This window comes from Copidosoma floridanum, unplaced genomic scaffold (genome assembly GCF_036245765.1).
Source record: "Copidosoma floridanum isolate Cflo_tuat_1 unplaced genomic scaffold, Cflo_Japanese_pri ptg000013l, whole genome shotgun sequence".
NCBI lineage: Eukaryota > Metazoa > Arthropoda > Insecta > Hymenoptera > Encyrtidae > Copidosoma > Copidosoma floridanum.
In genome coordinates, this window is record NW_028321890.1 from 24,352,108 (window position 1) to 24,375,555 (window position 23,448).

General features: G+C 43.6%; 2 protein-coding genes across 2 annotated transcripts; both read right to left on the reverse strand.

Moving 5' to 3' along the window:
* Window positions 1–250: 250 nt before the first annotated feature.
* Alh (coiled coil domain containing protein Alhambra) lies at window positions 251–4,649 on the reverse strand. The gene is made up of 3 exons (XM_089591719.1): window positions 4,375–4,649; window positions 1,157–2,293; window positions 251–1,051 (listed from the first exon to the last, which is right to left on the reverse strand). Exons 2-3 carry the CDS (start codon window positions 1,995–1,997, stop codon window positions 798–800), a joined length of 1,095 nt encoding a protein of 364 aa, XP_089447845.1. The 5' UTR covers window positions 1,998–2,293; window positions 4,375–4,649; the 3' UTR covers window positions 251–797.
* A 596-nt stretch (window positions 4,650–5,245) lies between these two features.
* On the reverse strand, window positions 5,246–23,378 carry DNApol-alpha73 (DNA polymerase alpha subunit B). The gene is made up of 7 exons (XM_089591080.1): window positions 23,247–23,378; window positions 22,670–22,901; window positions 22,544–22,601; window positions 6,960–7,117; window positions 6,480–6,876; window positions 6,009–6,394; window positions 5,246–5,926 (listed from the first exon to the last, which is right to left on the reverse strand). The coding sequence occupies exons 1-7, from the start codon at window positions 23,323–23,325 to the stop codon at window positions 5,401–5,403; spliced, it is 1,836 nt and encodes a 611-aa protein (XP_089447206.1). The 5' UTR covers window positions 23,326–23,378; the 3' UTR covers window positions 5,246–5,400.
* Window positions 23,379–23,448: the final 70 nt, after the last annotated feature.

Below are 23,448 nucleotides of genomic sequence, written 5' to 3' on the forward strand. Positions count from 1 at the left end.
GAAATAAAATCGCAATTAAATTTACAAATTGAAGTTTTATTGTTTCTTTATGTCTATAGAGAAAACTATTCACATTTAAGACAATAACGAAAAAAAAAGATTGCATTCCTTAAATAACTAAATTTCCTTTACTTTAAGTATAAAAAAAAAAAAAAAAAAAAAAAAAAAAAAAAAAATGTTTTACAATTTTGCAACATTGATGGTAATTATTTCATACTTTTTCGATATTTGTATTTGTATATTAATATTCATCTAAAAAAGGTTTAATAAAAAGTATCCGCTTTTGATACGTCATACCAAAAAATCAACACATAAAATTTTTTTTACATTTTCGTTGAGCTAAAACTCTAAGAGTGAACCTTAATAACTCTATTTATTTCACACAGACAAATATTTGTTTGCACATATCTTATTACAATTCATAGAACGCGATTTATATAAAAAGGGGCATATGTGCATTAAGTAAAATGATTTGAATAATGTATTAAAAAAATGAACACATGCTCGTAAGTCTTTTTTAGGGCTAATGCATTTTTACAATGTCTATAGCTTTCATATGGTCTTTCGTAAAAGCTAATACTACACACGAAATTCATTTCTAGAAGTAAGACGCCATACTTTAATGCACCGATGTAAAAGATTATCCTTACTTCGTAAAATTGAAAAAGTAGCGAGATTATTTATCGAGTTCGGCAAGTATTAAGCTAGTATGTAAAAAAAGGTTGGTCTCTAGTCGTTACAAACGTCATTATTGTATAAACCACTCAACCATTAAATCTGGACACACAAGCGGCTCCTTATCTCTGGATGTTTCGCATCATGTCGACCGACGAGTTTCTAATCAAATTCGAGTTGTTCGCATTGTTCTGCGAAATCAAATTATTTGACTGGCCCTGATAGATACTGCCACCCGAGGCATGTCTGATCGTCGTGCTCTGCTGTGGTGTGCTTGAGGACGTCCTGTGTGCAAACTGCGAGTGCTGCGACGCAGCCTCGGGTGCCGTCGAGTTTGCCGTCATGCCGTTCTCGACTATGTTAGTGTGGCTACCTGCTGTGGGAGATTAAATACGACAAGGGCTCGATTAGTGTTCAATGCTAGTACACGAAGGAGCAATAAAATGCGAGTGTGCTATCGTATGGGATAATCGATGCTTACTGTTGTTTGAGGGCGAGGTCAAAGGTATCGCCAGCCTCGCGTTGACCGCCAGCAGGTGATCCCTCCTCTGCAGCAATGTGTTTACGTTCTCCTCTAATCGCATGTTTTCGGCCCGCAGTTGGTGCAGACACGAGAGCAACGATGCTATGTCAAAGTGTTGAGCTTGGTCCATGAGAAACTGGCTGCCCTGCTCCCACTGGCGCTCTAGTAGCTGGTCCAGCGTCTGGGGGATGGTACCGGTGCCTAAAACTCCGCTATTGCTCGACGCGTTCGAGTTGTTCGAAAATACCGACGAGAAGGAAGTGGCCGCGTTTGTTGCATTTTGACTGTTTGCTTTAACCGAGGCGATGACGCGACTGTGCAGTGGCGGCCCTACCAAGTTCATGCCCGAGTTGCTGGATTCGGTAAATATCGAGTGGGCTTTCATCTCTTGGGACAGAGTGTCTGACATCTTTTGAGCCATGGACGAGGCTGGGTTCAGCTGGTTGCCAAGCATGTGGGGAGCGTTCACACCGTTGTCAAAGAGCTTTGACTCCTTTTCCTCTTTGGGCTGGTACTTGGACTCCATAGAGTTGTACTGCGAGGACGAGGAAAAATTTTGCTGTTGCTGTTGTTGTTGTTGCTGCTGCTGCTGTGAGCCGCTACTGGTTGAAGTACCGGCACTACCAGCACCACCACCACCCCCAGCACCATTACCGCCACCTTCTCTGCCTTCGTTGGTACGGGGCCGTTTTCGCCGACCGGAAGCTGCGGCGCTATTGCTCAAGCTCTCCGAACCGGGACTGCTTGGAGGTGAATCCTTAACAGTTGGCCCCATGTTGTCGCCGAAGCTAGAGCGCATTTATGTTCTTGGTGCTTGGGCGTTCGAGGCAACGAGTAAACGGAGCCAGTTTATGGCTGGTTGACAAGGTACTTTGGCAAGTGCCGTTGCTTTCAGAGCTGCATCAATTTAAAGTTGATGCTGATGTAGCAGACGTCTAGTAGAGACAGTAGAACGACATGTTCTCGCATGCCGAGACTTTTGTCATGTTGTACGATTTTATTACTTTCATTGGGGCACGATTTTTTTTTTTTTTTTTTTTTTTTTTAGAGTATCGTTAACTATTTACAAGCAGATGGGTTCCTCCTGTCAAGTCCCTGAAACACACACAAAAAATTGGGAATCAATAACTCTGTTTTAAATAAAGCAGTTGGTTTATCAATAGAAAATATAATATCGACACATGAAACCTTGACAAGTCTTTTGTTACTCCAGTCTCATTAATTAAATAAGGAAAATCGTGAATCTCTGAAACTAATTTTCATTGCAGATATTTTAGAATCAAAATTTTCGCGCATCACTTTCAGTAGAGTAACAAAAAACATTTGGCAAGATGTAAAGTTACTCATACCACCAGTTTATGACTCGAAAATACAATTTCCCTCACAAAATAGTTGTCTCTGTTTTGAATTTTCGATTTTGCTTTCTTGACCTATAATTTTATTACAGTGAATTTTTTTTTTTTTTTTTTTTTTTTTTTTTTTTGGGACATCAACAAGTTGTAACAAGTACATGTAATATATATATATTTTTCTTAAAATAAACCTGTATGTTTTGATTCATCACATAATGCTTTGACTAAGAAGAGACAACTATTTCACTGCTTTATTTAAAACAATATTATTGAAACTTGAACTTTTTGTGTTGTTTTGGATTTCTTAGAGCACAGTGATGCTTACAGTCACTTAAAAATAAAAATATCGCACTTTCACTGTTTCATTTAAGATTATTTAGAGAACTCTGTAACAGCATTGAACTTTAAGAACTTTTATTTAAAAACGTAAAATTAAAATTTTTATTTTAAGAAAAATATATATTTTTATAATGTCTATTAAGGCATACTTCAAAGAATATTCTGAAATAAGGCTGCATTATGCAATTGCGTTTCATTTGTCACCATTTTTGTACTACTTCAAATTACACAACTAATTTTTTTTTAATTATTATGATACATGTATGTATGTACCAACACTTTAAATTAATTACAAAAATTACGTTAGTTTATGTACTACAATTTACAACAAAAAAGTAAACGAAACTAAAAAAAAAAAAATTGCAAGAATATATTTAGCAACCATTATTACATGGCAATTTGCAATAACTAATTAAATTTTAAAAATAAATTGGTAGGTATAAGTAACCCAGTTAGCTCACCTTATGATACATTTTCTACATATTTGTTTATTGTGAGACACATTAATTGTACTACACTATAATGTTATTTGATAAGGTTTTAATTTTTCTCAACTTTATTCTTTAAAACTGTATATTAAGTAAGAACATTTAAGCCTGATGGGACACATCGATAGCTTTGTAAATATGAAAATGATTGTACAGTTACTCATTTAAATAAAATGTATCCTAAAAAAGCAAATGTTTTCCCAATCACAAAGTCTTTAGTTATGTAAACAAATACTTTATTACCAAATAATGGCATAGAAAAACAAAGTAGTTTGCACAACAGTATAAATCTTGAAAACAGTAAATTAAAGGTCAACAACACTCAGTGAGTTGCCACACCTGTGTTTTTCAATAATATCATAACAACAGCCATGACAAAGATCTCATACAAAATTTAAATGCTATGCTTTTTTTAGGCCTCGCCATCTTAATCAAGATGACGTCAGTCTTCAGAGATAGATCCGCAGAGGCAGAGTCTTCCGCTGTGCGAAACATGCACATCACCAAGTGGACGAGCAAAAATATTACGACGACGCACGAAATATATCATCCTAACCTCCAATAAAAATCTGACAGACCACAGACGCCACCCACGAAAACGAGTCAGCACAAGCACACGAGTCTCCTCATCGCGCGCACTTTCTCTTTTTCCCTATTTTGCACCGACGCTATATCTATACAATCATTAGCGCTGAAAAGGCAGTGTAAAGAAAATGAAAACAAATAATGTTTACACAGACTTAAGCCATGGGTACAATAATAGCCATCGGTAGCACTGTACGAGAGTGCATCAGGAAGTACAGGAAAACTAGAAGTAAAAAGAGCATCAGAGAGTTGAAAAGCAAACAAATGCCCCTTTGCACGAGCTTACACTCAAGGGGTACGCGTTACGTCGTTCAGGGAGCATATAGGTGGTAAGATGGCGAAGCCAAAGCACGTAACGTTGGCTTAGCAGTCCTCGTACACGGATTAGGTGCGCCACCCGGGGATCGCTTACCTGAGTTACATTCGCCGTCGCTCGGCGTGATCCTCCGACTGTCTGGCCCCTTCCACGAGGAGTGCGATGATGAGTTTTCCTTTTGAGTGGGCTGGTTGATCGAACACGCGGTCACTTCGCGGGAAAATTTATTGTTTTCGCGAGGCAGATGTACCGTGGGTTCGATATATATTTTACATATATACCCCTATAAACTGAGAACGGTAGATAAATTCACACCATGCACACACAAAGATATCGTAAAAACGCGAAGGTTCCTCTTGTCTAGCGTTCCTCCTCCGATCCCCGATGCGACGACGGTATATATATATATGTATATATTTTTTCTAGGTCGGTAAATGTGTCTACAGGTGCCTAGGTGAGCTACTGATGCTTATCAGCTACCAATGTTACCCATTATCGGTAATAACGGCAGCATTGTCTAAATGCTGGTTTTTTTTAATTCTGGCACTATCATCCGATTACATTTATCTTCCTATAAGCTATAATTCCTTTTCTATAGCATATATTATTAATTACATGATTAAAAATTAATTTTGAGCACTCTTTTATCTTACTTGCCAACAATATTTTTGGTCCATTAATCAAATGATGATATGCTTTGTTACATATGCGTAGTTACTTAGGCAAAAAAGTGAGTAAATTTTAATTCAAAAGGAAACGCAATCGATCACCGGATTCTGAATAATACATGTCCATAAAAACTTGTGTATTATAAAATTAGATAGAATAAAATAACAAAGTAGTCCACTCACCAATCATACTTGCTGTACACAACGTGCATACGAAATCTAGATGCAAGTTACATATTTTTTTGAAATAAAAATTCATTTTTAGATTTTCAAACAGTTTGTTTTTACTTTGTGTTTATTTTCGTTCTGTACATTTTTTGACACATGCTGCACTTTCTAAGACTTGAAAGAACATGTTATCAGTACAAATTAGGCTTATACGCTATGAAAAATAAAATTTACACGCGACTTAGTATACAAATAAATACAACTGTACAAAAGTATTCAATACTAGTTACATTTTGATGATTTCACACGATATGTTATCTTGTGTCCAACCATCGGTACCTGGTTTGAAGTTAACTTTGGCAAATGTACGCTTACTCAACCTTTCGGGATTTAATATGACGGAATCGTTAATAGCCTTGCAAAAGTACCGCATGTCCGACGGCAAGAAAAGCATGTGCGGTTTTTCCCTCAAAAACGCATACTTTTCCCACAATTCAGAGTCGACGTTGACTTCCTTTGCTGGTGGATACAACGGATAGAAGCAAGCTTGATTTAATATATGATTTCCCAAGCGGCTCAACTTGTCCATACCGGATGACTTGAGCGTAACCTCCTGACGACCGAGATGCATGAGGCAATCGGTTGACGTGATTCCAAGTCGCAGACCATCGATGTCCAATGTACAGGGATCAGGTAGAACGTGAACCTCCGGGCTCTGAACGCTTTTTGGTATATAATACTCTGGAGTGGGATAGACCGCGTAATGGTGTACATCCCGGTTGGAAGCCACTAGCACTACTTGAGTACACTTTCTGCAAACACAAACACACAGAAACATTAAAAAATCAAATAATAATCGAAACACGCTCGATGCTCCATCATCAAATCCCTCACCCTTCTAAGTAGCCCTTGATCCTGAGAATGAGCTTGTTAAAGAAATCCTGGTAGGTGCAAGTGAAGGCGTTGTTCTGAACATCGGGATGATTGTAGTCGATGAAGGGCCCGATGAGCACGAGCACGTGGGGCTCCTCCTCGGCGACGCAATCCATGAGCTCCCACAGAGGCTGATAGTTGAGATCGTTGGACCGGGTGAACGGACCTGCCGCGACCACAAGCTTCAGCTTATCGGTCAGCTTCGGCGGCGCGGCCACGGGTACGTAACTACCCCTGAACATGTCGCTCACTTTCAAAAGATTCTCCGTCAGATTCAGGCCCTCCACCGCCACGATTTGCCCCGGGAATAGACAGCACTCGCGCAGCTCGCTCACGTCCAGCTCGACCTGCGATCACGCCACGTGTCAGACAATCCAACGATCTCGAGACGTTTATACTTACACAGAGTAAAGCATACAAGCAAAATCAAACCTGCGGCCAGTTCTTGGTATCGGCGGTGTAAGTCCTCGGTGGTTGCCTGCAGCCCTCGAGCAACACCGTGGGATTCGATTGTTTGGTCTCCGAGTCGAAGCAGACGCGCCCCCAGGTCCTGTACTTCTGCTGGTGGCGGGTGCGCACGTTCCAGGTGATCATTACGTCGTCGCTGGACTGCGCGGCCCACAGATTGTTGATGCGAATGCCGATCGAGCGACAGACACGCGTGCGGACTTCCGACGTGGTCTTCAACAGCTCGAACATGAAACGCGCGTCCGGGGGCACGTGGGGTCCTGCGCGTCTGATGTCGTACTTGTAGGCTCGGTCGTTCGTCCAGGAGTCGACCTTGGGACCGAAGGTGGCGAGGACTCGGCGACCGCCCGATTGTTGGGTCCTGAAATTCAACTTTCTTAAGGACTGAAAAACATGATGGAGAAAGGGAGAGAGAAGGAAAACAAAGAAGGGATGTATACTCACGACAGTTGGGTCGAGTAGGTGGAGTCGATGGAGGAGACTGCGGCCTGTGAGACGGTCCCGTTGTCTTCGTGGCTCGCCGGCTGTTGGGTCTCGCACGCGCCGCCGGCATCGTCGCCGCCTCTGCTGCTATCTTCGCGATCTGGGCTCCTCTTGCGCTTCTTTAAATTGAAAATGAAAAAGAGAAAAAAAAAAAAAAAAAGAAAGAAAACACGTACTCGTGAGTGCTGTTATTGTTGTTACTCGAGCGAGATCGCATGAATCGTGCGCAGATGTACATACGGTGTTTATTGTACATTACCATTCCTCGCTGACTTTTTAAAAATGAATATCGAACAAAGGGTTTGCACGTCGCGTGTATATTATGCAAATTACACACGCTTGGAAATACCACGAAGGAATGATATTTATTTATGCATTCAGAGGGATTTTTAAACGCGATATTCCAATTCTTCGTGACCATCGCGCGAAAGTGTAATAAGAAATCAGAGGGACAAGAAGAGGGAAAAAAAAAGACATGCGTAATGTGTACACGTGTAACGTCTCGCAACGATTTCACGACTAGCGTTAATTTCGTTAATTATCTTTGGTGCTCGAAATGAAAAAATTTCCATATTTCTGATGCCTAATGGCAACGTAGTGACAAAAATAATAATGACTTGGACAAATATTTTCCATCCATCCAGCGTTAATTACTCGCTTTGTCTGGTGGAATGAAGACACAACTTACTTACCACCAAAGTAAAAAAAAAAAAAAAAAAAAAACAAGTTACAGCAGCAGCATTAATGTGTGTACGTAGGTATGTACAGCGTTGTTGCTGGGCTCCAAAAACGGGCTGCCGTAGACGAGTGTGTAATCTAGTCACGCTACCAATAAAATCCGTGCACCAAATCCATACTCGTCTATGGAATCGCCTTGTTCTCGAACAACACCTCGTTGCATTTCCCACGCTCGGTTGGAGATTTCATCGCTGATTCCGGCCAAAGACACTTAGTGTGTGTGGATCTAGTCACATGTGCCAATAACTGTGCACTAGACCAACACCCACTTAGCGCAATCGACACCACCACCACCACGAGTTGGTCACGTTGACTTTGTTCCTCTTCTTTCTTCCATTTTCCTCCTTTTTGGCGCTCCGAAACTCATATTTTACATGTACTTACCTCCTTTTTAAGTGGACGGATGATTTGCTTTTGTTTTTCAACTTTTTTAATCTCTAAATTTCGACTAAACGTACGTTCGGTCTTTTCGTCAAACCTGACATTTTTTACCTCAAGAGCTATATAGTATTGACACGGTAATTGTTTCGATCCTCGTTACGATTGACGATTAGGTACGCGGGGAATCTCAGCAGAGATCGTTACACCCACATTTTTGTTCAACCCTCGAGACTTTAAATTCACGAGGACGGTGTACCAACGAAGTAAAAGAAAGAAAGAAAAAAAAAAAAAACCAATGTTCTCAAAGCACGCCATTTTACTTATCGTACAAAAAACAAAGCAAAAGTAGCTTCGAGAATCAAGTTGAAAGTTCTAGTGCAAGTGGTGTTAAATACGTGGTTCGCACAGTCAGCGTTTCGAGAAAAATTACGCTCTCGAGTGTACGCGAGCGCGGGCGCGCCAGATAAAAAAGATGAAACACGAGCCGAACGGATTCCGAGCGATAATCGTCATCGTTGCAATACCACCGGGGAAAAGGAATAATTCTCGCCGCACAGCAATTAATGGTAACAAACAAAAACGAAACGTACCCAAGTACATCACGGTAATGATCTTCTTTTTCCCCAACACCATCGCCAATATCGGCAAGAAGATGCTACACGATAAATCGGTTGCGTGGCGAATGTATAACCAGCCTTCGGGACAGTTTTCTCAATTACATGGTAGACACGCGAAGAGGCTCGACGACGACTAGGATGATCGAGGAAAGTTGAATCATGCGATAGCGAGAAAGAGAAAAAAAGGAACAACACGCCGATACATCGGCATAAGGAAAGAACTCTGCCGTCGTCGCGAACAGTCGATGACCGAAGCGAGCGAGCGCGTATAACACAATAAGTATACATACCGAGTTCCTCGTGCTCTCTCTCGCATTAATAATCATATTCACAGAGAGAGAGAGAGAGAGCACAAGTATATTAACAGAGACGTACACCAGCCAGCAGCAGTAGAATTATTTATACACACGTACAACGCGATGGGGCCGAGCTGGATTTTATTCTGCCTCCACGTATGCGCGTTTATTTCACACATGTGTAATACACAATCATGGCACTAACGCGCGCGGCGCCGCCGATCCCTTCCACTTGTACTTTTATATATTCCTCTCTCGCGCTTCGCTGAGATAAAAAAGCCGCGCCGCTATGATACCACCACTACTTCTCGTTGCTGCAGCTACCGTTGTGTGTACACATACTGTCTGTATAATATGGATACGTGTATATATATTATATGTGTATATACACACGTGATGAGTGTCGCTGGTCTTTGTTCGTTGGAGCGACGACTGAAACTTGTCATCAACGGATCGTCGTTGGGTATTGGTAAGTAGCCGCGACGGGGAGGAGAAAAACAGGCCGCTCGGAGATGTGGAGAAAAAAAAAAATTGAGAGTCGGTGTTCATACGTACGATCGGTAAGTGTGGAGAAAAAAAGGGGGAGGGAGGGAGAAACGGATGCTGCTACGAAAATTTGCTCGAATGCGGGTTAACCGGCGATTTGGCCGTTGCCACACACGATAAGTGATGGCACTATTGACGATTTCCCTTGTACGATACGGATAATAAGCTTTCGACCGATTTTCACGGAGCCTGCACACAATGCTCTATACCTTTTTCTTTTGTTCCCTCGTTTCATCTTTCATCCCTTGCCTTCTCACAGCATAGGGTTTAATTACCCTCCCCATCGAGGTTTTTTCCTCTCCCTCTCTCTGGAACTGATCGTGCTTTATGAGGGGAGAAATCATCGCTGCTGTACGCGTGTATAGGTATATGTGACCTCTTTTCCAGAACTCGAGAGAAAATAAAAATTTACAGCGCCCAATGAAGCTAGGGTTCTTTCAGCCCTATTCGAGAGAACACGTGGATACGCGAGCGTTTGTACTATTTCCGTTCGTTCGAAAAAAAAAAAAAAAAGGGAGTACAAGTATGTAACTGAAAAACTAGAAGTACAATACATCGTAGCTTAGCGGTTTTTTTTTTTTTGTATTTTTTTGGGAAGAAGATTATCGGAGCGTTTGAAAATAAATTGTAATCTGTAATCGTATACGTAAACGCGTGCCAGCTGTGTACTTATCTTCAACACTACATGTTGCTTGTTATCGCTTTCACCGACGAGCACAGTATATAATATATATACTTGTACTTTCGGTGGCTTATCTCTCTCTCTCTCTGCCCCCCGCTTTTGTCCTCCCTTTCACTCTCTGAACATGTACTTGCAGTTTTTCCACGTCTAAAACTATGTATTTATGATTCCGGAGTCGGGGAAGAGAAGCGCAAAGCGTCGAACCCTCGCGATGTCTCTTATGTCGTATCGTCGAATGTGTCCGCGCGACGCTCGAGCTTTCGTAACAGCTTTGCGAAACGGAGGGGGGGGGGGTAAAAATGGTCAAGCCACAAAGATGCTGGTCGAGCTGGTCTTACTAAAACTACTTATTCAACGGATGACAATTTTCTCAAAAACGTCGATCTATTGTTAAATTACGGTTGGTAGGGTACATGGTGTACTCGATCACTCGCGATTGACGATCAAATGTGACATTATGATGCGTATTAATAAAACGCATGTGAAAGTTACGCTCGTTGAATCTGACCTTCTTCGTCGTCGTCGTCGTCAAATTAATTATAATCGTTACTGACGTTGGAGTCGCGACGAGTAATTCTACTTTTCTGAAGAAACGAGCTGGTAAAAATAGAAAAAAAAGGTTGAAAATAATTGGAAAACATGTCTTATTTTCCACACACACACACACGAGCTTGCTGCTTAAAAGAGAAATTATAAAAGAAAAAAAAACGAATTCAAAACTAAAGAATCCAAAGAAAGTTCAGCAAACTGGTGCACAGTTCACTTCTTTATACCTCGGTTATGTTGCAGGCGATCGCGTGTGAAGAAAAAACCACGTGCGTATACCATTGTATACCAGCGACCACATCCCGAACGTGCACTTCTCAGCGAAAAACCAAACTGAATGACTACTATTGTCGTCGCCCCGCACGAGAGTATAGGTACCTTTCCCTAAACCTTGGGTATACAGATAGATATATACACACACAGAGATCTATATGATTCCCCTTCCGCCGCTTTCTCCTATTTATGGCCCCGCCCGTGAAGCCCGTACATATTACATTGCGATGGGGCACAAAACATTTCGATTTTTGTTCGTGACGCGCCGATTTTGCAGGCAAACTCGCACAAACGTGGAGGCCTACCTTATACACATGTACAGGGTAAACGATGTGGGACCCGCTCCTGCCATTCATCCCCCGTCATGGTCGTACCTATATATATATACTCGTTGTTCCTCCTTTTCTCCTCCGCTGCTGCCCTTTTACACACTCGGGGCCTCTGCAGTACACACACACACACACAACTACCGGCATGCCAACAACCAAACCGACGAGTATACAGACCGTGGGAAATGACGTTGAACTTGTACAGCTTGTGTACAGGCGCGGGGCACACACACCGGTCGCGTTGCTCTCTTTCCCCTCCTGATGAGCCTATATATATATAAACGTACACCCGAAGGAGATGTATACCTTGGCGTGGCTCTCCTTTTATTTTTCGCAGCTATCCGTCTTCGTGCAGGTATGCATAGACTTGGAGCTCGGGAATTGTAGGCATGCCTTACCTCGGCTTAGCTCTCCTCCTCCTCCTGTATACGTTCAAGTACCCGAGCATCCCCCATTCCCGCGTCCATTGTGCGCGCGATGCATCAGCTACGTTTCCCTCTATAGGTCCTCCGGGGACATCGTAAAACCAAATTTCACTGCTACTGCACGTGCACGGCAATTTGCAAAAGTGCGAGTGACTCTTTATCCTTGATGACACCAGCGTAAAATACATGTAGAAGCTGAGAGATGAAATCAACAAGAACTACTTGGAGGAGCACACCGTAAAGGCACTCCTGTTCCACCTATGTGTATATTTATACGCTCTGGAGACTTATGTATATATACGTATTAAAGTAATAAAAAAACCCATGGTCGGAGCGGCGCGAAATTTCCTCTGGGCGTGTAGGCAAAAACAATTCCGCTCTCGTTCGCCGCATAATTAAACAGTTCGCACGTGTATGGTGGCGGGTACACGGCGAGAATATCCGTAACGCGCGGCACGTAGTTATTTATACATAAACACACCTCCTCGTTTCTGGTTCCCGGCCTGTGCGTATAGCTGCAGAGGGAGCGCGCCAAGGAATTTTCCCGCGAGCCAAGTTGAAAAGGGTTGGTTTGTTTGCTAAAACTAAGTAAGAAGAACTACTTACGTTCTTCTCTATACGCGTGTCCAGACTTACATTCACTTCCCTTACTTTTTGCAATTGAACTAAATGCTGGATCCGCGTTGACAGATGTTGGTACTTTGTTGCGTGGATCGTTGTCGATCGAAGCAATAAAGCCCGATCGATGCCGACGACAACGCGTCAGTTTAGTTCAAAGCTGAAAAATCTGCTCGATACTACTTTTCACCGAGCCCCACAAGTCGACGCTTTTACAGTATACATACACCACTGGTTGGTGGTTTTTGTGATCGCATACGCGCCCTTGGTACCTCGACGAGCCAAGTAAACCGATGTTCTCCAACGTCACGATGCATCGATCGAATCGTGGAGGAGGAGGATGTCCATATAAATACGTTGTATTTGTCCACTGCACACATAATGTACGCAATGCGCATGGAGAAAAGGAGAGGAGAAGTTACGCGACATTGGGCACCGAGCTTGCCGGTCGGGTCGTCAATTGTGCTTAATTGATCGGGGCGAGGCGGGCCGCATGCTCGTACACACACGAGCTGCTGAAGAAACCTATACGCTGTCCGTGTGTATACGCGTATGTGGACGATCGTTTTACGCACGCGATCGGATGGGGAGAATTCTTCTTCGATGTCTCGGGTAACAGAGCTCGAGGTGGGTAGGTACTTACATTGCCTACTCCACGTACAAATTGTGGGAGGGTGCATTCGTAACACCCGCATGTGGGAATATTTGTGATAATATTATACATCATGTTTGACGCGCTACAGCCGAGTATATAAATATATGGTCAGAGTACACATAGCGTTACGATGGCTATCGAGAAATCAGCTGAACGAGCTGGGCTTGAGTTTTATGCGTATACGTATAGGGTGATGTACGTGTTTATGTGTGCGCGTTGATGGGTTTTGGGAAAGTAATTTACGACAATGGGGGCGATGACGATTGTAAAGCTCGAGTCGAGTGACTGAGTTTTTGGGGGCTCTGGTTTCGACGACTCGAGGAGCTTCCAAGAGACAGAGAGATCAATTGGTATATACGAGGAAGCTCAATTGCATTCGTGGGGTACGGGAATTAATAATATTTGGGGGACGATTCGATACGAATAAGTCTAAAAACTATGTTGAGTGGGTGTGTGTGTGTATGTTCCATCGACGTTCAACGTTTAAGAGCGAAAGTTGAATTATTTGGGTGCAGCAAATGTTAATGATCATTGAAACGATGGTTACCACGTACGGGGAAAATTAGATTGGCAATGAAAATTTACAGCAGCATTTCCAACGTGAGAAATCACCTTCTTGGAGTTAAGAGTGTAAAAAATGAAAATATTCTTCTAGGGGACTAAGTAATATGATGCTACGTACAAAAATGTGTTATATATATATTGTCCGTGTTCCCCTTAGCTACGTACAATCACTGAGTATTGATGATAGATAAAGTACTATAGGTGTAACAATTCTGTAATTAAAATTAAAAAGCACAAAACTGCACTTGGAGCGTGGATCGTAAGCAAAATTGCGATGTATTTCAATAAAAGCACGAGCTAATAACTTCACACGTGCAACACATACTGCTTTTTCGCGAGCACAATAAGCTTTTTAATCGAACCGAATCGAAATTTGTCATTATGCATCTCGCGCCAGTCTGTAATCATTCGAAAGACAGCTATGCTTTTACAATCGAAAATTTTTGCATGACAAAGGGTCTCGCAAGCGTTGTAAGTACGCAATGCGCGTGAGTGCAGGTCCAAAATTCAAATCGGATAATCGGCTTCGATTCGGACCTTGACAATGGGCTCATGGAAAAGGAAAAAGTGCGCAGCGGCAGTAGAAGAGAGTTGGGAAAAGAAAAAAACAACGCAAAACCAAGCGATCGCGAGTAAAAAATGAAGATCGCGTTCTGGGTGCGCGATATATTACAATTCTCTTGTGGGAAGTGAAAGTATAATATACTCGCGTGTAGTGTAATGGCCTGGTTGTAAGTAGGCACGTATATACGGCGGGATTGCGGCGTGTACGCGTATACCCCGAGTGCGTTGTGTACATTGTGCCCCGTTGTCGACTGACGTGACAGGAAACGCAAAATTCCCTCGGTTGCACATATATACATATAAGAAAGTATCCGTGCGTGCGTATGTTTTTTTTTTCTCTCCTCTCTTCGAATGAAAAACCAACGCGTTTTGACGATTCTTCGACTCGCATGATGCTGATGATCGGCCATTGTCCAGCAACTATGAAACGTGGCTTTGTTCTTTTAACAATTTGTGACAATATTATTTCCGCACGGGGTTTTGTACACGTCAGACTCGCACTAGAGTTTTTTTTTTTTTTTTTACCTCAAATCACACACACGCGTACCGATTGGTATGCAGTGGCTCTTTGCTTCCACGCGGCCAATTGTGCACAATCGTCAGCGCAACTCGGCACGTGTCGGCACACAAATCACCTACGCGAGGTAAAAAAACGAGGACCGTCTGAATCAGCGGCTTGTCCGGAATAACCGTGTGAATCACGGCACGTTAAGCTTCGAGGCTTGACCAATCGAATTCGAGCCAAAAAATATCCAAGAAACCGTTGGACACGGCAGTTTCGATAATTTGCTCGGTCCTCAAGAATCGTGGCCAAACTACGGCGTTCACGGGTCCCTCTGCGAAATCGCTCATCCGTGCGTGCGTGGGAGAGACAAGGCGGGGAAGAAAGTGAGCAAGGAAATATACTACTCGTTTTGGGAAGCGGGAGGTCAGTCAGCTGTAACACGAAAAAAGGGCTGCTCCCCCTTGGTTTTGGCCCCACACAATATACGTGCGTAGAGCCATCTCTCGCGTTAGTACAATATTCAAGTATATTGTGTCGGGACGCTGTATATACCTGCAGCCGAACGGATTCGAGGAACCCGAGACGGGGGGGAACGCGAGAGTCTCGCGTTGCTCGCAACTTTAATTCAGCTTCACTGAACGTCGCAATATAGTCTTTCTTCAGCTCGTCTCGCGTTTTATACACGCGAGCCGTGCACGCCTCCCTTTCGACCCTCGATTGGGTCTTTTCGAACCCAAAAGCGTCTGCACGTTCTTGTGTAATATTACAAACGTATGCTTTTGGCGTCGCGCGTGTTTGCTCGGCGAGCGATTACAAGAGTCGATAAGACCCAGCGAGAGAACAAGAGCACATAATATATATTACATTCCTTCCGATGCGCTTTCATTTTACTTACTCTCAGCTTGCAACAAGTTTCCTCGTGTCGATGGTACGCTCCGATCGTTAAAACGAGCCGATACGCGTATTTGCCTTTGCGTATGTGTATATTTGTTGCCCACCCAGCATCAACGACTCTCTCTCTCTTATCGCGGATAAAAGTACATTGGCGATAACATCGAGGGCCACGATAGGTCGTCGAGTACCCCAAATCAGCGATAGAGTCGTAGCGCACGCGATGAGTACCAATTGAAGAAGCACACGTTGAATTTTACAACGAACCCGTGACGTAGAGGGGTTTCTCGCATCGGTGCATGTATATAAATAACATTGTGTCGTACGCACAGGCGAGAGAGAGTTTGTGGGGAAGAAAAAAAGAAACTCCACCAGTCGGCGCGCCACGATTAAGTATATCGTCGCCGGGAGCACAACAGGTTGCCATGACGCTTGAACGCACTCGCGTGTTACACGGAGAAAAGCGCGCGTCGAAAATGTTGACCCGAAACTCGTCGTCGCCCCATCTTTTCTCCCTCGCTCCGAGCGTCTCTCCTCCTCTCTATAAAGAGACGACGCCAAGATACAACCGAGGCACGACTTTTGCTCATTTTTTGCCCTCCTTATCTCTCGTTCTTACGTATACTTGATCCCTTACTCCCTCGCTCTCGAGCATATAGGTATAATATACATGCATCGAACAATTATACGCACACGCGGCGCGGCAGCAGCTGCTGATATTTTCTGCTCCGGTTTTTTTGCCTCTCTTCCTCCCGGCCGTATACTTATACTCCGCCGATGCCTCGTAGTTAGGTACACCACTTACGCACTGTCTCCTCCTCCTTTTCCTCGTCCTCTCACGCGCATGAATTTACACGATTGTACGTTATCTCGCTGCTGATGCGATGTCCCCTCCTCCGTCGTACGCGTCGCCGTAGCGTGTCCTTCCTCTTTGCGGCCAAAGTCACTGCCCCGGAAATCCGTATATGTATGCGTCGAGTGTCAAATCGGAGCAACGTTTAACTCGACCACGAAGAAAAATAATCGTCATGGCTCACGGCCGATTTTTCCACTTCGAAATTGAGTACGTGCATCTAATAGACAATATTAATGTAAAAAAAATAAAATAAAATAAATAATAGTAATACAATTATAACTTTCTGTTTATCTGGTGTAACCACGAGCACGAGAAGAAGCCCCTAATGCGGGTAAAAGAGTGGTTCTGCACGAAGGCGAAGAGAAAGAGAAAGCCCCTGGGCTTGGGACGGGGGATAAGAGGGGAGTGGGCCCCAAGACACGAAGAAAGAAAGGAAGAAAAAAAGAGAGAAGTCCCCGCGCACACACTCCCGACGACGACGAAGTCCGCGGCAACACTACCACTACCCGTGCTCCGGAGGAGCGCTTGTCGGCCAGCACGCCCCTCTCTCGCTCGCCCATAATCGGCATGGAATATATCGCTCGTCTCTCTCTCTTTCGAGCGAGAGCTCCGTATCCCGTGATCGTCGACGCTACTGCCTCGTGCTGTATATAATATTTTACATGTGGCCGCACCAGCACGCACCATGGCGGTAATAGCCGAAAGAGAGGGAGAGAGAGAGAGAGAGAGACGCGTCCTTGAAAACTTAAATTACGCCCTTTGAAAGAAATCCGGCCGGGTAGCTAGCTTGTGTATATCTAAGTGTAGGCTACGTGCAGCTTTTGCAGGGGTAAGGGGGAAGAGAGAGAAGCGAACTGGAGAACAAAACTGGCGAGAGAGACCGTGATGCTGTATATTTATGGCTGAGATGCTGCTGTGCCCCAGGACGGACGGACGGAGAAGACTCGTTCTGGCTCCTTCTTTTCGCGCGCGCTTTGGCGCTGGATACAATATACGCGTATGCCGATGGCCGACTCTCTCTTTCTTCGGTCCGTTCGTTCCTCGTCTCGTGCAATACGAGCGCTATATCTCTTGGCTACGAAGATTTCCCGCTCGTTGAGCCTCTCTGTGAACAATGACGAGCAAAGTAATGACTGTCCATAGTGCGCGAAAAGTAGTTTTAATTAGACCAACTGAAGCAACTTCACCCGCTGCATCTGGATGATCGGCGTTGTATATATACTCATTCACTGCATTATGTTGGTATCGGTTGTGCCTCTCATCTCAACTTGCAGAGGTCTAAAAGAAAGAAATACATCAATCGTCAAGTATAGTGAGGCCAATGGTTGTCGAACATTTACCTCGAAAATTGGGCACTCTCTTTGTGTACTTGTAGCCATAAAAGTATGTGAAGGGCCACTTTGATTTTTTTTTTCTTTTTTTCGCACAGCCTCTCCATTCTAGTTTTGCTGACGCACATCACCATCCCGTCTCATCTTTCTTGCATGCCGAGTTTGCGCCCCTCTTGTTGCCTCACGTCTAGTCCTCGCTTGGGCTCCGCGTACGCCTCTTCTCGGGAAGGACGGGAGGAGAGAAAGAGAGAAAACTGCCCGAGAGCAAGCAAGAATATATATATTTTTACAAGGGAGAGCAGATCCCTTCGCCTCTTCTTTCCATCTCTCGTGTATACGTACAAGTACTGTATAGCTGCAGCATTATAGGCCGGTTCTTGCGGGGCCTGATGCCACTGGGCAACGACGACAAGCAAAGGGAATTGGCAAAAACCGAAGGATGCCACGATTATGATGGAGGATACACTGCACGCAAGAACCAGGGGACGAGAGATAATGGGGCACCAATCCATATATACCCAAGCGATTTTCGTGGCGGGAATATAGCGTGTCCCGCTCTCTCTCTCTCTCTTTATGTTTCTTCTTCGTTATGCCCGCTGGCTCTCTTTGTCTCATCTTTCTCGGGGACCGTGTGTTCTATGCGTGTATATACATGCATCCACCCTTAGACGGCACACACAAGGGACGCTGTTACGCTGACCATGTGGCCCGCAGCACACGTGCGTGTACGAGTCTCTAATGTACCTCATTTTTTTTCCCTCTTTGACCAGCTCGAGAGATTTTTCGGGATTGCAGTTGCGTGAAATATCAAGATGCACGAGTTTTTGCTCCAAACGAGCGCTCTCCCGTAGACACGGGGTCGACAATGCCTTCCGGTGATTTCAATGACTCGCGGTTGTGGCGTTTCGTACGTATCCCCTTTGAAAATCGGTACAACTTCATTGTCTGCGCATCCCAATTGTGTAGTTGCAGGAGATACTTTGCACGAGACGAAACAGTTCAGCTTGAGAAATCTACGAACGTGAGCGAGAAAAGAGCGCGTAATTAATATCGAGGGGGAAGGGTAGCAGTGCCACGATCAGCGACTGGTCGAAGAAAGGGATGAGATCGGAACACCTGTCGGGGCTCCTCGAGCGGAAAAACCTCGTGGAAAAATGAGAAAAAAAAATAAAAAAAACAAGGCGAATGAAATTCATTTTACTTCGGATGACTTGAAGAATGTGTAAGTTTCGAGAACGACTTGTTCGGAATCCTTGTCCCTGTACTCCTTCGCTTTATTTAAGGCCCGATTGTTTTCGCCTCGCGTTCCAGCGTATGTGCAAGTAAATCCTCAATGAATCTCCGCACGAGTGTCGGAAATAGCGATACGACGCATGCCACAAGTACGCAACGGCCGAAGGTTCCTTAATGATGTCATTGAAGAGAAGAAGAAGGAGAAAAAAGACGGACGCACAGAAGGAGCCGACACACGTGCGCAACAACATTTTTGCGTCTCTCTCGAATAGGAAATATTTATGCGCCGAAAGAGCGTATTTTTTTTTCTTTCTTTCAGATTAGACATACGCAGCTACAGCCATGACTTCCGGTCTGAAGCCCAAATGGGACTCTTTTTTCTTTCGTTGTAGGTGAACGAGCACTTGTGTGCGCAGAAATAAAAGACCCGTTGGTCTCCTTGCGATCGCTGACAAATCAAAGTACTCATACCGATTTTTACAAAAAAAAAAAAAAAAAGTCAAATCACGGATTAAAGAAAAAAAAAAAAAAAAACACAATACCACCCAACAGCAATTAAACACCACGAATAAGCGACCACCAGCGAGTCGAGAGCAAAACAAGAACACGTAGAGCGCGGCAAACAGAGCAATCCCAACGGGAGAGCTAGAAGGGAAGCCGGCTTTGGAGCATTGCACGTATACACACATACATGCAACGAATACCGGTACGTAGAATAAAAGTAGGTGTACTTACGCGCATTAGGGAAGGAGATCGAGTTGGCCGTCAACTTGACTTGGCCGACGGCCTCGAGGAGCAGAGTGTATAGATACATACACCAAGGGGAACAGCTATACAACAGCGACGCTGACCTCGTTGTACATACATGTACTGCATGTCTACCCTGATGTACCCACTTTACTAGAGTATGATGTCGAGACAAGATCGGTACCACCACTGCAGTGTATACACGCAGACAAATGCCCCAATCGTCCCCAAAAGTGGAAAACTTAAAGTTTATTTACATAGAACCCCCGCAAACGAGGGAAACATTTTCCAACGGACGTTTCATTGCTTGTCGCAAAATAGCATTAGCATCAAGTTAGAAAATCGTGATGGCCGCAGTAGCCGTGTAAAATTAGATGGAAAAAATCTAGCTAAAATCCGAAGGGTGCAGAACTCGGAGCGCGAGAGCGAAACCGGACTTTCTCACTTTCACAATGGACGATTTCGATTTTTCCGTTGCACCACATACAGATATACGCTTCGTGTACCCACACACACACACACACACGCGGTACTTATGGGCTCTCAAATAAGAATGTGTTTTGGACGCTCCGAGAGAGCACACGGGGGGAAGGTGGGCACCCAAGAGACCCCCGTCATGCCCCGAACAAAAGCTCGGGGCACATATCGCACGGCACAGGTTGTACTATTATTTATACGCATACAATAACTTCCGTTCCATCTCTCCCAGCGTGTACCGAATAAATCGGGCATGGGAGCGCTAGGGCTAAGAGCAGGAGGAGAAAGGACCCCGTCGATTCTCGTTAATTAACGAAAACAATGGGGGGCGAGGGACCATATATTTATGTATAAGACTGTAGGAAAAGAAGAGGGCGACGTCTCGTCTTCTCTCCTGCCTCTGGCATTGTACCTGTGGCACACAGTAGGTAAGAAAAAAGGGGGCTTTCAAAACGACTAGGCCGGCTTTTTTTTTCTCCTCGGAGACGCGAGGGAGGATAGAAATGGTGGTGCGCTGTGCCGGGGAATGGATAGGTGGGACGGGCGAGAGGACAGAAGAGAGAGGGAATAAAGGCTCTCGGGCGGTGAAGGCGGGAGAAAAAGAGAGATCAAGATTATCCGGAGACAGAGAGAGAGAGAGAGAAGGAGGTGAGGAGAGGGCCGCCATTATCCTAGCACTTTTTCAGCTCTGGAGCTACCTTTCTGTGTGTGCTATATGTGTACTGCGCGCAGCCAACTTGTTTTTGTAATCTTTGAAGATTGCGCGTCTTGAATTTATGAACTGCTACCGCTCTATCCAAAAGTATCCCGATCACCAATGGAAAATAAAAGCGACTGAAACAATGACTGACCGCATGGCGGGTACGCAGGACCGCAATGTCAAAGTGGGATGACACTTATTTTGGATGTATAGCGTGTACCCATCAGGTGAGAAGAAATTGGAGCATCTCGAAGAGATTTCGTTCTGAAATACGTCCACCTCTCTTTCTCTCTCTGTTTCTTTTTCTCGACACGAGTGGGACGAAAGCGTACGAGTAACCTTGAGCCCAAAGAGGGAAAAAAAAAAATACAACACATATGAGCAAGGAGGGCAGAGCAACGGCAGCAGCGGTCGTTACATCACCAGACGCGCACACGGATACATCAGATGTGTGTATTGTCGAGCTGGCAAGGACAGCGTTGCCAGTGCCGCGTAAATCATCTTCGCGTGGAAAAGGGGACGAGGGCTAAGGGCTCTTGGCGTTTTTCAATACCTATATACTAATACTGTTGATGACGATCCGTCTTTCATTGATAATTTATGCCTTTCTTAGTGAGACGCAGGTTTAGGCGCCGGTGAGAAACGGGTACAAAAAGGGAAGAGTGCACGTATACAGAGGGAAGGACCGTTTTCTCTGGCGCGCTGGTGCCTTAGGGAGCCTTGAAAAATCGGAGGCGACGATCTGGGCCGCCTGTTAAGGCTTTTTGAGCCATTCTCGCCACTTTTGCCTATTCTCGTTTCTCTTTTTATTCGAAGCTGTAGTTTTTGGCTTCTCACTGCTTGTGATTACTTTCTTTTTGTTGAGCTTTCACTTGTTTTGTTGGATTTCATTTTTCCAAAATAGCTTCGTAATTTTCTCGATTTCTTACATATCGTTTTTCTTACTTTAGACATTCTCGATTACTTAAGACTATGAAGATTTCTAAATACTCACAGAGGCTACTTATATTACATTGCATTTAGTTTATTTTTAATTCATGTATAGATTTTGTGGAGTTAAACTGTATGCTTGAGACAATATACACAACAAAAGTAAATAAATTGGATAGAATTCAAGAGGCAACTCAAGTGCTAACGATCATATTCACAGTATTTTACTCAGCGATCGTCTTATTATCTAATGGCACACATATAAAAACAAAAAGTTTTTTGCGAAACATAAACGACCTCAAGATATTTGCAGATATATGGTTAACTTATAAATAGACATTAATAAGTTCGAGTTAATTCAGATTGAGCACTACTTTTGTTCTGATGTCCTACCAAAACCTTTTTACTTAAAAGGAGACTTTTTTAAACAAAACTTAAAAAATTTAAATCATCGATATTTTAATAGAAATTGGAAATTTTTCCATTTGAAACAGTACAGCTACGAATTATGAGCAGTTAAAAACCCGTGATAAAGAATAGTTTTCATGCATTTAAGAGTATTAATCTATTATTGTTCAATGAAATGACTTAATTGACAGATTATCACTGGAGGATGAAAAATAATAATTTGTATGACTTACCAGAGAAGCCATTTTTTCTTCTGAAACGTAAATCCCTAGGATGTCGTTTTCGTCCTCGCTAGACATAAATTAAGAAAAACACACCAATTATCTTCCTGCATCTTGTAAAGTTTCTAAAAAGGATACTTCCAAGCACTAGATTTTGGTCTGTTGACAATACTTTTTTTCTGCCCAGACCGCTTCTCAAGCGACTCATTGTGATCTTTGAGCTTAGTCTTAGAGGTAATACTGCGTTTCATTTCCTCCAGTCCTTTTAACGTGGGCTCAAGGTTTCCATCTAAATGGCCGATGCCATAGGCAACCCACATGTCGATAAACTCGTCTTCGTCTTTGTCGAAAAAGTGACATAGTTCCACACCTAAATTAAACGAAACAATCTAATCAATACCATTTAAATGACAATTTATTCAAATAGTAGGTGTAAATCGCCTTGCAACAATAGGTTAAATGTTTGCACTGTCACTTGATTGGGGTTAAGAATGCATGTCTTTTAATTACGCTTTTCAGTTCAGTTATAAAAAAACCACTGACTACAATAAACTTTCGCACCCTATGTAATCATGGCTAAGTACTTTTTTCACAAAAACAAAAAACATCGTAAGACTTCACCAACAATGGTGCTTTAGACATTTTTGCAGCAATATCTTACATCAAAGACACTTGAGAGTCGAATTTAGAAAAGAGGCTGTAATGATAAACTTACATTTTTGCAGAATCTCGTCGCTCAAATTTTCGCAACCAGTGATCTGGAACTTCTCCAACAAGTCCTCCTTCGTCACCATGATGCTGAAGTATAAAAAACAGCCAAAGATACCGAACGCAAAAGTGGCGATGCGGCGGCAAGCTCGATTTACCGCCAAAATTCACAAGGGCAACACACACAGACACACTTAACAAAAGCACGT